The following is a 15,663-nucleotide window of genomic DNA, read 5'->3' on the forward strand; positions in this document are numbered from 1 at the left end:
CGCCAATGTCATGACAACACGCGTAAACTCCCGATGATTTATTTTTGTCAACACATGGAAAGGTGACATTATTTGTTTACATTTTTCAATCCGTAAGTCAAGCCAGTAGAATGCCACATTTGAAGGAGCCGAAAGAGAAAGAACCTTTATGGAAAGAATGGGATTACTTGGCACAGAAGAAAGGCATCCGACACACTGTTTATTCTGTGAATGGTGATCAATTTACTGGAGAATGGCTAGACAATAAAAAAGACGGTGAGATAACATGAAGCTTTTTCCTCATTTCCACAGTTCTGTTGCTAGTTCTAGACCTTAACCGAATTTGTGTATTTGATTAACATCTATAAGTCCTGCATAATCTCCCCTGATTGTTTTATACCAACGTGGGACCAGACACATTCATTTATGAATTCGGTTCCTTTCTCGGAAGAACCCAAAAATATTGGGATTTGGAGAACAGAGCTTTTTTTTTATTTTGATTTGAGGCAAAATTAGGAAATAACAGGTTTGAATTCAGATTCCCAATACATGTATGCCATCCTTACAACATTTAACAATTCTAGCTGTTCAAGTTATTTAAGAAATGAATGCTTCTATTTGTAATTTTATTGAGGTGTAAAAGTGTTGACCGAAGCACATTTTGTATGAAGCGAAGAAGCGCTTCATTCTAAAAATGTGTGCATGATCAACACTTTTACATGTTTTACACCCAAATAAAATTTAAAAAAAAGAAGCATTCTTTTCTTATAATTACATTTTTGTCGAGCCTTCGACTTTTGTCGAAAAAGCGAGACATAGCGATCCTACATTCCTCGTTGGCGGCGGCGTCCACAAATGTTCACTCTGTGGTTAAAGTTTTTGAAATTTTAATAACTTTCTTAAACTATCTTGGATTTCTACCAAACTTGGACAGTCTCCAAGCTTGTTTATGATCATAAGATTATATTCAAAAGTAAATTTTGTAAAAAAAAATTCCATTATTTCCGTATTTTACTTATAAATGGACTTAGTTTTTCTGCCAGGAAACATTATATTCACTCTGTGGTTAAAGTTTTTAAAATTTTAACAACTTTCTTAAACTATCCTGGATTTGTACCACACTTGGACAGAAGCTTGTTGATGATCAAAAGCTAGTACAATGAATCTAGAAGGAAATTTTGATAAAATTTTGTTCCATTTTTTCCGTATTTTACTTATAAATGGACTTAGTTTTTCTTCCAGTCAACATTACATACATTCTGCCGTTTAAGTTTTTAAAAAATTTATTAGATTCATAAATTATCTTGGATTTTTACCAAACTTGGACAGAAGCTATTTACAATCAAAAGATAGTATAGAGAGGAATAATTTTATTAATTTTTTTCCTCATTTTTGATTGAACCTGTGATTAACAGCAAAAGTAGGCGAGACACTGGGTTCCGTGGAACCCTTACGAATTTTTATGCTAATAAGACCATGAACAAAAGTTTTATTTCATGGTTTCATCTGTCTCTCTTCAACTAACATGACTAATGAGTTTCGATTGTTCCTTTTGCAATGTATGTCATCCTCCCCTTTCTTTAATATGATTTATTCTAATGATTCGTTGAGATGCTGTCTCATTGACAAATATTGAAAATCTCAATAAAGTAATAATTAAATATTCAAATAAACAAAGATAATGTTTGTGTATATATATGTCTCAAGCCTACAAATTTTATCTTTATACAGTAGCAATTGTTTTTGTGCAAAAATGTAATTGCAGACGAATTAGGAGGATGGTTTAGCAGCAGCAAACTAGTTTAAATCCGTCACATTCTGTATGTGCCCGTCCAAAGTCAGGAGCCTGTAATTCAGTGGTTGTCGTTTGATGCTGTATATCATATTTCTTTATTCGTTCATTTTTTTGTACATAAATCAGGCCGTTTAAGTTTTCTCGTACAATTGTTTTACATTTGTCATTTGGGAGTCTTTTAAAGCTGACTATGCTGCATTGGTCTTGCTCATTGATGAAGGCTGTACAATGACTTATAGTTTTTGTCTCGCCTGCAACGAAAGTCTCAGTATCGTTGCAGTATACGAGACATAGGTAATACTATCCGACGGCGTAAACTATTTGTAGAAAGCTTTATATTTCAGAAGGTAGAAGACCTGGATGCTTCATATCTTGTATGCAGATACCTTATGTTACGAAGTTTACATCTGTCATGTGTCCATTGTCCTTGAACTCATTTTCATGGTTCAGCGACTGCTTGTAAAAAAAATTGAGATTTAATGTTAAGTTTTTGTGTTTTGGTCTGTTTTCAAGTACTATCAGCAATAGGTCAACTATATGTGGTGTATGGAATGATTGTAAGGTGTACATGTCTGTCTGGCAGGTATCTTGTGACCTTGACCTCATTTTAATGTTTCATTGGTCAATTTTAAGGTTTTTTGTTTTGGTCTGTTTTTCAAATGCTATAAGCAATAGGTCAACTGTATTTGGTGTATGGAATGATAGTAAGGTTTTGTGTTTTGGTCTGTTTTTCAAGTACTATAAGCAAAAGGTCAACTATATGTGGTGTATGGAATGATTGTAAGGTTTTCATGTCTGTCTGGCAGTATAATCTGACCTTGACCTCATTTTCATGGTTCATTGGTCAATGTTAAGTTTTTGTGTTTTGGTCTGTTTTTCAAGTACTATAAACAAAAGGTCAACTATATGTGGTGTATGGAATGATTGTAAGGTTTTCATGTCTGTCTGGCAGTATAATCTGACCTTGACCTCATTTTCATGGTTCATTGGTCAATGTTAAGTTTTTGTGTTTTGGTCTGTTTTTCAAGTACTATAAGCAATAGGTCACTATATGTGATGTTTGGAATGATTGTAAGGTGTACATGTCTGTCTGGCAGTTATCTTGTGACATTGACCTCATTTTAATGGTTCATTGGTCAATGTTAAGGTTTTTTTGTTTTGGTCTGTTTTCAAGTACTATAAGCAATAGGTCAACTATATTTGGTGTATGGAATGATTGTAAGGTGTACATGTCTGTCTGGCTGGTATCATCTGACCTTTACCTCATGTTTTTGGTTCATTGGTCAATGTTAAGGTTTTTTTGTTTTGGTCTGTTTTTCAAGTACTATAAGCAATAGGTCAACTATATTTGTTGTATGGAATGATTGTAAGGTGTACATGTCTGTCTGGCTGGTATCATCTGACCTTTACCTCATGTTTTTGGTTCATTGGTCAATGTTAAGTTTTTGTGTTTTGGTCTTTTTTTCAAATTCTAACAGCAATAGATCAGCTATATTTGGTGTATGGAATAATTGTAAGGTGCAGATGTCTGTCTGGCAGGTATAATCTTACCTTGACCTCATTTTCATGGTGCATTGGTCAGTGTTAGGTTTTTGTGTTTTGGTCTGTTAATTACCATAAGCAACTACATTTGGTGTATAAAAAAATTGTAAGGTGCATATGTCAATCTGTCTGACAGGATTTATCTGTCCTTGAACTCATTGTCATAGATCTTTAAAAATGTTAAGTTTATGTGATGCTTTTAGCAAAATCTTTATCTTTAAGACTTTCAACATAAAATCAATGGTCAGTAAAGCAGGCGAGACATTTCAGCGTGTGCACTCTTGTTAAATTCTATGTCATTTTTGTCTTGGGTGGAGAGTTGTCTCATTGGCAATCAGACCACATCTTCTTATTTTAATATCAAATGTGAAAGTTTGTAACACATTGGTCCTTGCAAGGAGACTGATACATGTATAATCTTCCTGATTCTTATCCTGTTTTCTGCAACAGGGAACACACAAATATATATTTTATTTGGCTTATGGAAATGAAATTAAACCTTTTAGGGAAAAGTTGTTATTGATACTTCCTGTCTGCTACCTACATTCATACATGTATGTACATGACATAGAAAACATGTTAAGGAAACAAACATCTAATAACTTTAAGTGGATAGTAATGACCTTGAACTTCCAATACTTCATCATTTCAGTGTTGAATCATACACTGAAGTCACCTAGTGTATTGTAAAAAAATTACAGTTTACTCAGTGAGTAATTTGATAAACTATATCAAACAAACCAAAATGAAATGTTTGTTCCAACATTTTTATCTAAATATCAATATTTATTTATTTTCAGGTAAAGGTACATACAAGTGGAAAGAAAATGGTGCAATCTACGACGGTGATTGGAAGAAAGGGAAGAGGAATGGGTTTGGTACATACAGTGTTCCTAAACCTAATAATGGATATAGAAAAGAATACTCAGGAGGATGGAAAAATGATATGAGACATGTAGGCATACACAATTTTACAAAAGACATTTTGAATATACAATACTCGCCTAGAGATATACATATATGTAGGAACATAAAATTTCTCCAAACCAAATCTTTCTCTACACAAAAATTTGAAAAATATAAAATTGTTATTACATGTATTAAAAATGTGGGAATATAACATATCTCCTGTACACATGTAGAATTATGTACAGAAAAAGGAATTTTTATTTCTTCTAAAGATTTGTTAGAGAACTTCTTGTACATTTCTTCTAGAGACATACAAAATGTATATAAATACAAATTTCACCTAGAAACAAACTCATACAAAGTTCTTCTAGAAACAAATATGAGCTAAAAACTTTGCCCAGATAGAGAAACATGTGGAAACATAAAATTCCTCATAGGAAAATATAGTTTCTCCTAGTCATGCAACAACTGAACAATAAAGAAACACAATTTCATACAGAGACATGAAGAATGTCAATTTCTCTCAGAGAAATGCAGTATGATGATACTCAATTTCAAAACAAATGTAGAAATAGGATATTTTCACTAAAGAATGTTGGGAACATAGAATCCCCCCCCCCCCCCTTTCCCTTTTCAAAGAAATTTTAATGTGTAGAACATTTAGTTTGAAGGATACTTAATTGCTTTATAGGGCTATTCCAGAAAAAAAAAATAAGGGGGGAGTTGGGGTTGGAAGGCACTTTATTTTTATGGCCATCACCCATACACTCGATTTTACTTGTATACATAACCACACAATTTAAACTTCATGACCTGCCATCAACCTTACAAAAATAATTCTAAGTGCTATCCCCTCCCCCACCACCCACAATATATTGTTTTTCTGGAATAGCCCTTGGGTTAATCATTATATTACTGAATTGTCCGGTTTGCCTTGCAAAAATCATTTTTGAATGTGTACATATTTTTTTTTTTAAATTTTGTCAATCATTTTCTTTCATGCTGGTTTTGAAGGTAAAAAAGCAATAAAAAATTAACAATTTTAGCTCTGAATAAACGGTGATAATTGATTGACTTTCAGGGTTATGGTACACAGTTTTATGGTGATAATGAATACTATGAAGGAGAATGGTATGCAGATAAAAGAAGTGGATGGGGTCGCATGTACTTTAGTGATGGGACAATTTATGAAGGAGAATGGTTTGATGATCAAAGAAATGGACAAGGAATGGTTAGATTAAGTGAGTTATTTTATGCCCCCGTCGCAGCGGAGGTGGTATTAAGTGTTACCCTTGTATGAACTTACGTCCAAAAATTGATTTCCGTTCTCTAACTTTAGTTTGCCTCAACCAAATGGGATAAAAAAACTTATACACAATGCTTATTGCCACAAAACACAGATCAAGTTAGAATTTCGTTGGTGTCACTTTTACTGTTCTGGAGTTATGCCCCTTTGTAACGTTATTGATCCAAGTGGGGGCATCATCTGTGTCACATTTTCCATTGATTTAAGGTTATCTTTACATCAGACACTTTTCAGTCCCTTACATATACATCCAATTCTAATATCGCGTAAAAGAAAATAAGAAGATATGGTGCCAAAGGGACAGCTCTCCACCAGAGATCTAATATCTTGTGCTGATTTTGCTTTGTTACCTAAGTGTTATAATTTCTCGATATATCTATATTTAGCACAGACTCACAGATGTACATATTAATGGCTGAGTTATAATAACAGTTTACCTCCCACGTAAATCCACATGTATCGTAACCTATGTGCAAACAATTTTTCAAATTTCACCGTGTTAAAATTGAAATTATGAAAAAAACTACAGAACTATTATTACTATTCTAAAGTATAGCAAAAAGAATTAATGAACTAGACATTGGAAGAATGTATTGAAATAAAATAAAATTCTGGGAAATTTAATGAATGATCGTGGGACATTAACGTCATGTCAAAACATGACGTCATACAAATGAAAACACTAAAGCTGATGGTTATTCCTTTACTTGTATGCTCTAAATTTGGATAATATCTCATTACAATAGGGTTTTGAGGTAGGCATTGTTTAATTTTCTATTCTATTGCATTATTGTATATATTTGCACATTTATAGATTTCAACAAGTCAACATGGTTACTCACTCCTTAGATACCATATGTCAACTGTGTTACTTAACACACTTACACACCTACTTCCCTACTCCTTCCAAAAAACATTGAAATTTTCACTATAAATCAGGTAACAATAAGACTAATCTCTTTCTTCTTCTAGTTATGTGTATGTTATATTCCTATTACTTGTAAATGCTATTAGTTTGTAACTGCAAATTCATGATTTAATTATTAAAACATATTTGAAATCTACATTTTTTAGCAAACGAAAACCGTTATGAAGGGTCATGGAAAGATGATAAGAAGAATGGTCCAGGTAAATTTTTCTACCTGACAAAAGGACAGGTATATGAAGGTGTATGGAAAGACGATATTGCTAAATGTGGCAACATGAGAGATTTTGACAGAGAGGGAGCACCTGAACCTACTAAATACCCTATACCTGATGTAAGTTATACAAATCTTGAAACAACCCATACATTTTGGGATCTTTTAGGGGTTGGCACTTTTTGAAATAGAACTAGAAAGGAAAATCAGAGCTTGGAATTGAGTAGCTCTTGAAGGCAATTTAAAAACAAGGAGATATTGTATGATTGCCCATGAAACAACTATCCACCAGAGACCAGAGGTTAAGGCTGTAAACAACTAGGTCACTACAAGGCCTTCAACAGCGAGCAAAACCCATACCAAATAGTAAACTATAAATTGCAAAGAAAAAACCAATGTCCTCAATTTTTTTTTACTAAAAACAATACACTAAATACAAATATGACAACAACCACTGAATTACAGGCTTCTGACTTAGGACAGGCACATACAGTACATAAAACAACAACCACTGAATTACAGGCTCCTGACTTAGGACAGGCACATACAGTACATTAAATGACAACAACCACTGTATTACAGGCTCCTGACTTAGGACAGGCACATACAGTACATTAAATGACAACAACCACTGAATTACAGGCTCCTGACTTAGGACAGGCACATACAGTACATTAAATGACAACAACCACTGAATTACAGGCTCCTGACTTAGGACAGGCACATACAGTACATTAAATGACAACAACCACTGAATTACAGGCTCCTGACTTAGGACAGGCACATACAGTACATTAAATGACAACAACCACTGAATTACAGGCTCCTGACTTAGGACAGGCACATACAGTACATTAAATGACAACAACCACTGAATTACAAGCTACTGACTTAGGACAGGCACATACAGTACATTAAATGACAACAACCACTGAATTACAGGCTCCTGACTTAGGACAGGCACATACAGTACATTAAATGACAACAACCACTGTATTACAGGCTCCTGACTTAGGACAGGCACATACAGTACATTAAATGACAACAACCACTGAATTACAGGCTCCTGACTTAGGACAGGCACATACAGTACATTAAATGACAACAACCACTGAATTACAGGCTCCTGACACATACAGTACATTAAATGACAACAACCACTGAATTACAGGCTCCTGACTTAGGACAGGCACATACAGTACATTAAATGACAACATCCGCTAAATTACAGGCTTCTGACTTAGGACAGGCACATACAGTACATTAAACGACAACAACCACTGAATTACAGGCTCCTGACTTAGGACAGGCACATTAAGTACATTAAATGACAACAACCACTGAATTACAGGCTCCTGACTTAGGACAGGCACATACAGTACATTAAATGACAACAACCACTGTATTACAGGCTCCTGACTTAGGACAGGCACATACAGTACATTAAATGACAACAACCACTGTATTACAGGCTCCTGACTTAGGACAGGCACATACAGTACATTAAATGACAACAACCACTGAATTACAGGCTCCTGACTTAGGACAGGCACATACAGTACATTAAATGACAACAACCACTGAATTACAGGCTCCTGACTTAGGACAGGCACATACAGTACATTAAATGACAACAACCACTGAATTACAGGCTCCTGACTTAGGACAGGCACATACAGTACATTAAATGACAACAACCACTGAATTACAGGCTCCTGACTTAGGACAGGCACATACAGTACATTTAATGACAACAACCACTGAATTACAGGCTCCTGACTTAGGACAGGCACATACAGTACTGTAAATTCAGAAATTATTGCGTGCATTTATTATTGCGATTTTGTCATTTTAGACTTAAATGCGATTTTAATTTTTACGATTTTGAGAAAAATCCTGTTTATTTCATATAAAATATTGCAAAATGCGAGTTTAAATTATTGCGTTAACAACTCTGTCGCATTTGTCGCAATAATTAAAACCTCGCAATAATTTCTGAATTTACAGTACATTAAATGACAACAACCACTGAATTACAGGCTCCTGACTTAGGACAGGCACATACAGTACATTAAATGACAACAACCACTGAATTACAGGCTCCTGACTTAGGACAGGCACATACAGTACATTAAATGACAACAACCACTGAATTACAGACTCCTGACTTAGGACAGGCACATACAGTACATTAAATGACAGCAACCACTGTATTACAGGCTCCTGACTTAGGACAGGCACATACAGTACATTAAATGACAACAACCACTAAATTACAGGCTCCTGACTTAGGACAGGCACATGGAGTACATTAAATGACAACAACCACTGAATTACAGGCTCCTGACTTAGGACAGGCACATGGAGTACATTAAATGACAACAACCACTGAATTACAGGCTCCTGACTTAGGACAGGCACATACAGTACATTAAATGACAACAACCACTGTATTACAGACTCCTGACCTAGGACAGGCACATACAGTACATTAAACAACAACCACTGAATTACAGGCTCCTGAATTAGGACAGGCACATCCAGTACATTAAATGACAACAACCTCTGAATTACAGGCTCCTGACTTAGGACAGGCACATACAGTACATTAAATGACAACAACCACTGAATTACAGGCTCCTGACTTAGGACAGGCACATCCAGTTCATTAATCAACAACCACTGAATTACAGGCTCCTGACTTAGGACAGGCACATACAGTACATTAAATGACAACAACCACTGAATTACAGGCTCCTGACTTAGGACAGGCACATACAGTACATTAAACAACAACCACTGTATTACAGGCTCCTGACTTAGGACAGGCACATACAGTACATTAAATGACAACAACCACTGTATTACAGGCTCCTGACTTAGGACAGGCACATACAGTACATTAAATGACAACAACCACTGAATTACAGGCTCCTGACTTAGGACAGGCACATACAGTACATTAAATGACAACAACCACTGAATTACAGGCTCCTGACTTAGGACAGGCACATGGAGTACATTAAATGACAACAACCACTGAATTACAGGCTCCTGACTTAGGACAGGCACATACAGTACATTAAATGACAACAACCACTGAATTACAGGCTCCTGACTTAGGACAGGCACATACAGTACATTAAATGACAACAACCACTGAATTACAGGCTCCTGACTTAGGACAGGCACATACAGTACATTAAATGACAACAACCACTGAATTACAGGCTCCTGACTTAGGACAGGCACATACAGTACATTAAATGACAACAACCACTGAATTACAGGCTCCTGACTTAGGACAGACACATACAGTACATTAAATGACAACAACCACTGAATTACAGGCTCCTGACTTAGGACAGGCACATACAGTACATTAAATGACAACAACCACTAAATTACAGGCTCCTGACTTAGGACAGGCACATGGAGTACATTAAATGACAACAACCACTGAATTACAGGCTCCTGACTTAGGACAGGCACATGGAGTACATTAAATGACAACAACCACTGAATTACAGGCTCCTGACTTAGGACAGGCACATACAGTACATTAAATGACAACAACCACTGTATTACAGACTCCTGACCTAGGACAGGCACATACAGTACATTAAACAACAACCACTGAATTACAGGCTCCTGAATTAGGACAGGCACATCCAGTACATTAAATGACAACAACCTCTGAATTACAGGCTCCCGACTTAGGACAGGCACATACAGTACATTAAATGACAACAACCACTGAATTACAGGCTCCTGACTTAGGACAGGCACATCCAGTTCATTAATCAACAACCACTGAAGTACAGGCTCCTGACTTAGGACAGGCACATACGGTACATTAAATGACAACAACCACTGAATAACAGGCTCCTGACTTAGGACAGGCACATACAGTACATTAAACAACAACCACTGTATTACAGGCTCCTGACTTAGGACAGGCACATGCAGTACATTAAATGACAACAACCACTGAATTACAGGCTCCTGACTTAGGACAGGCACATACAGTACATTAAATGACAACAACTGTATTACAGGCTTCTGACTTAGGACAGGCACATACAGTACATTAAATGACAACAACCACTGAATTACAGGCTCCTGACTTAGGACAGGCACATACAGTACATTAAATGACAACAACCACTGAATTACAGGCTCCTGACTTAGGACAGGCACATACAGTACATTAAATGACAACAACCACTGAATTACAGGCTCCTGACTTAGGACAGGCACATACAGTACATTAAATGACAACAACCACTGTATTACAGGCTCCTGACTTAGGACAGGCACATGCAGTACATTAAATGACAACAACCACTGAATTACAGGCTCCTGACTTAGGACAGGCACATACAGTACATTAAATGACAACAACCACTGAATTACAGGCTCCTGACTTAGGACAGGCACATACAGTACATTAAATGACAACAACCACTGAATTACAGGCTCCTGACTTAGGACAGGCACATACAGTACATTAAATGACAACAACCACTGAATTACAGGCTCCTGACTTAGGACAGGTACATGGAGTACATTAAATGACAACAACCACTGTATTACAGGCTCCTGACTTAGGACAGGCACATACAGTACATTAAATGACAACAACCACTGAATTACAGGCTCCTGACTTAGGACAGGCACATACAGTACATTAAATGACAACAACCACTGAATTACAGACTCCTGACTTAGGACAGGCACATACAGTACATTAAACAACAACCACTGTATTACAGGCTCCTGACTTAGGACAGGCACATACAGTACATTAAATGACAACAACCACTGTATTACAGGCTCCTGACTTAGGACAGGCACATACAGTACATTAAATGACAACAACCACTGTATTACTGGCTCCTGACTTAGGATAGGCACATGCAGTACAGTAAATGACAACAACCACTGAATTACAGGCTCCTGACTTAGGACAGGCACATACAGTACATTAAACAACAACCACTGTATTAAAGGCTCCTGACTTAGGACAGGCACATGCAGTACATTAAATGACAACAACCACTGAATTACAGGCTCCTGACTTAGGACAGGCACATACAGTACATTAAATGACAACAACCACTGAATTACAGGCTCCTGACTTAGGACAGGCACATACAGTACATTAAATGACAACAACCACTGAATTACAGGCTCCTGACTTAGGACAGGCACATACAGTACATTAAATGACAGCAACCACTGTATTACAGGCTCCTGACTTAGGATAGGCACATACAGTACATTAAATGACAACAACCACTAAATTACAGGCTCCTGACTTAGGACAGGCACATGGAGTACATTAAATGACAACAACCACTGAATTACAGGCTCCTGACTTAGGACAGGCACATGGAGTACATTAAATGACAACAACCACTGAATTACAGGCTCCTGACTTAGGACAGGCACATACAGTACATTAAATGACAACAACCACTGTATTACAGACTCCTGACCTAGGACAGGCACATACAGTACATTAAACAACAACCACTGAATTACAGGCTCCTGAATTAGGACAGGCACATCCAGTACATTAAATGACAACAACCTCTGAATTACAGGCTCCTGACTTAGGACAGGCACATACAGTACATTAAATGACAACAACCACTGAATTACAGGCTCCTGACTTAGGACAGGCACATCCAGTTCATTAATCAACAACCACTGAATTACAGGCTCCTGACTTAGGACAGGCACATACAGTACATTAAATGACAACAACCACTGAATTACAGGCTCCTGACTTAGGACAGGCACATACAATACATTAAACAACAACCACTGTATTACAGGCTCCTGACTTAGGACAGGCACATACAGTACATTAAATGACAACAACCACTGTATTACAGGCTCCTGACTTAGGACAGGCACATACAGTACATTAAATGACAACAACCACTGAATTACAGGCTCCCGACTTAGGACAGGCACATACAGTACATTAAATGACAACAACCACTGAATTACAGGCTCCTGACTTAGGACAGGCACATCCAGTTCATTAATCAACAACCACTGAATTACAGGCTCCTGACTTAGGACAGGCACATACGGTACATTAAATGACAACAACCACTGAATAACAGGCTCCTGACTTAGGACAGGCACATACAGTACATTAAACAACAACCACTGTATTACAGGCTCCTGACTTAGGACAGGCACATGCAGTACATTAAATGACAACAACCACTGAATAACAGGCTCCTGACTTAGGACAGGCACATACAGTACATTAAACAACAACCACTGTATTACAGGCTCCTGACTTAGGACAGGCACATGCAGTACATTAAATGACAACAACCACTGAATTACAGGCTCCTGACTTAGGACAGGCACATACAGTACATTAAATGACAACAACTGTATTACAGGCTCCTGACTTAGGACAGGCACATACAGTACATTAAATGACAACAACCACTGAATTACAGGCTCCTGACTTAGGACAGGCACATACAGTACATTAAATGACAACAACCACTGAATTACAGGCTCCTGACTTAGGACAGGCACATACAGTACATTAAATGACAACAACCACTGAATTACAGGCTCCTGACTTAGGACAGGCACATGCAGTACATTAAATGACAACAACCACTGAATTACAGGCTCCTGACTTAGGACAGGCACATACAGTACATTAAATGACAACAACCACTGAATTACAGGCTCCTGACTTAGGACAGGCACATACAGTACATTAAATGACAACAACCACTGAATTACAGGCTCCTGACTTAGGACAGGCACATACAGTACATTAAATGACAACAACCACTGAATTACAGGCTCCTGACTTAGGACAGGTACATGGAGTACATTAAATGACAACAACCACTGTATTACAGGCTCCTGACTTAGGACAGGTACATACAGTACATTAAATGACAACAACCACTGAATTACAGGCTCCTGACTTAGGACAGGCACATACAGTACATTAAATGACAACAACCACTGAATTACAGACTCCTGACTTAGGACAGGCACATACAGTACATTAAACAACAACCACTGTATTACAGGCTCCTGACTTAGGACAGGCACATACAGTACATTAAATGACAACAACCACTGTATTACAGGCTCCTGACTTAGGACAGGCACATACAGTACATTAAATGACAACAACCACTGTATTACTGGCTCCTGACTTAGGATAGGCACATGCAGTACAGTAAATGACAACAACCACTGAATTACAGGCTCCTGACTTAGGACAGGCACATACAGTACATTAAACAACAACCACTGTATTAAAGGCTCCTGACTTAGGACAGGCACATGCAGTACATTAAATGACAACAACCACTGAATTACAGGCTCCTGACTTAGGACAGGCACATACAGTACATTAAACAACAACCACTGTATTACAGGCTCCTGACTTAGGACAGGCACATGCAGTACATTAAATGACAACAACCACTGAATTACAGGCTCCTGACTTAGGACAGGCACATACAGTACATTAAATGACAACAACCACTGAATTACAGGCTCCTGACTTAGGACAGGCACATACAGTACATTAAATGACAACAAAACAATATATACAAGTTATAACTAAAGACAACCCCTGATGAGTTTCCTAACTTTGAACAGGCACATTTACTGTGTTGGGGCTAAACTCTACCTCTTCGATTAGATGAAAAACAATGAAGCACTTAAAAATAAAGATCACATTCAAATCCTCTACCAATAAGAGAGAAAAAAAATTAATAATCTAAATAAAATTGTCATATAGAGTAATATAAATATTTTTTGTTCTTTTCAGGTTAAATTATTAAATGCAGAGTCAGTATTACAAGAAGCCGAAGAACAATTTTTACAAGACCATGATTAGGACACAAATATTATATTGTATTATGTTACTGCCAACTGATAAGAAATATGCTGCATTACAGAGCCAGTGATTGATTTTGATCACGTCAGAAATGCTTGTTATTTAAGATGTTACTCCATATAAATGTTTTTTCTTTGAAGTTCTGATAATTTTAAATGAATAAATTATGATAGCTATATATTTTACACATTTTTTTCAGATGCAACATAAATCTTTCAATTTTACTTGTTATTTCAAGTTTGATAAGTTTTTATCAAGGTGTTGACATTTCATATTTTTTTTTTTCTAGCACCATTTGCCTTTTCTCTTTTCTTAAAATAATCTCTCTCATGTTTTCTAATCAGGTTCTGAGTTCATATGATAATCATAGAGGTCATATATTTTCAGTGGTCAAGGGAAATAACTCACACTAAATTGAGTTCTTACTCTCGAGAACTTGAGTTCTGGTGACAAAAATCATGGAGTCACTTATTTTGAAATGTTTATTTACTCAGTAGAGACATTAAAACTATTTCAATGTTAAGGTTGGTAAAACATTAATTAGACCTTTATTGATTATTCAAATTTTGATAATGAAAAGTACTTTTATACATGTAGTTTAACATTTTAAATTACTTCCCTTTGGTCACAACTTTGGCTTTGTTTACAAATATTCTACTTCAGAAATATGACATTTAAACCATATCCAACAAACTGTAAGTTCAAAATATCATTCTTGTTGAAAATAACTACTGATAAAAATAATTTCAGTTGCTATGCCTACAAGTTCTCCATACTGTAGCAGTTCATTTCTATTTTATACTATGAATTTAAATGATTTTCAGAGGCCTTTGAATGTGATGTAAAGGCTAAAATTTGTATATTCTTTATAAAGAAATATTATCAGAGGATGAGTGCTGATTTAGGTAAATAAATGACTGTGATATGTGTGAATGGTGTCAAGTATGTGTATATGTTTAAATGAGAATGATGGATTAAAATATTGGTACATACAAAATGTGTTGATTCTTGATAAAATTAATAACATTTCCAGTACCAATTTTAATGCTCCACTTGATGACAATTTTGATTATGAATGTTTTTA

At 36.4% G+C, this 15,663-nt stretch overlaps 1 protein-coding gene across 1 annotated transcript; it reads left to right on the top strand.

The window, feature by feature from the left end:
- Window positions 1-15,448, top strand: LOC127711146 (MORN repeat-containing protein 3-like). The gene is made up of 5 exons (XM_052217098.1): window positions 1-255; window positions 4,117-4,271; window positions 5,307-5,466; window positions 6,606-6,790; window positions 14,511-15,448. Exons 1-5 carry the CDS (start codon window positions 111-113, stop codon window positions 14,577-14,579), a joined length of 714 nt encoding a protein of 237 aa, XP_052073058.1. The 5' UTR covers window positions 1-110; the 3' UTR covers window positions 14,580-15,448.
- The last annotated feature ends 215 nt before the right edge of the window (window positions 15,449-15,663 follow it).

This window comes from Mytilus californianus, unplaced genomic scaffold (assembly GCF_021869535.1).
Source record: "Mytilus californianus isolate M0D057914Y unplaced genomic scaffold, xbMytCali1.0.p SCAF_8, whole genome shotgun sequence".
Lineage (NCBI taxonomy): Eukaryota > Metazoa > Mollusca > Bivalvia > Mytilida > Mytilidae > Mytilus > Mytilus californianus.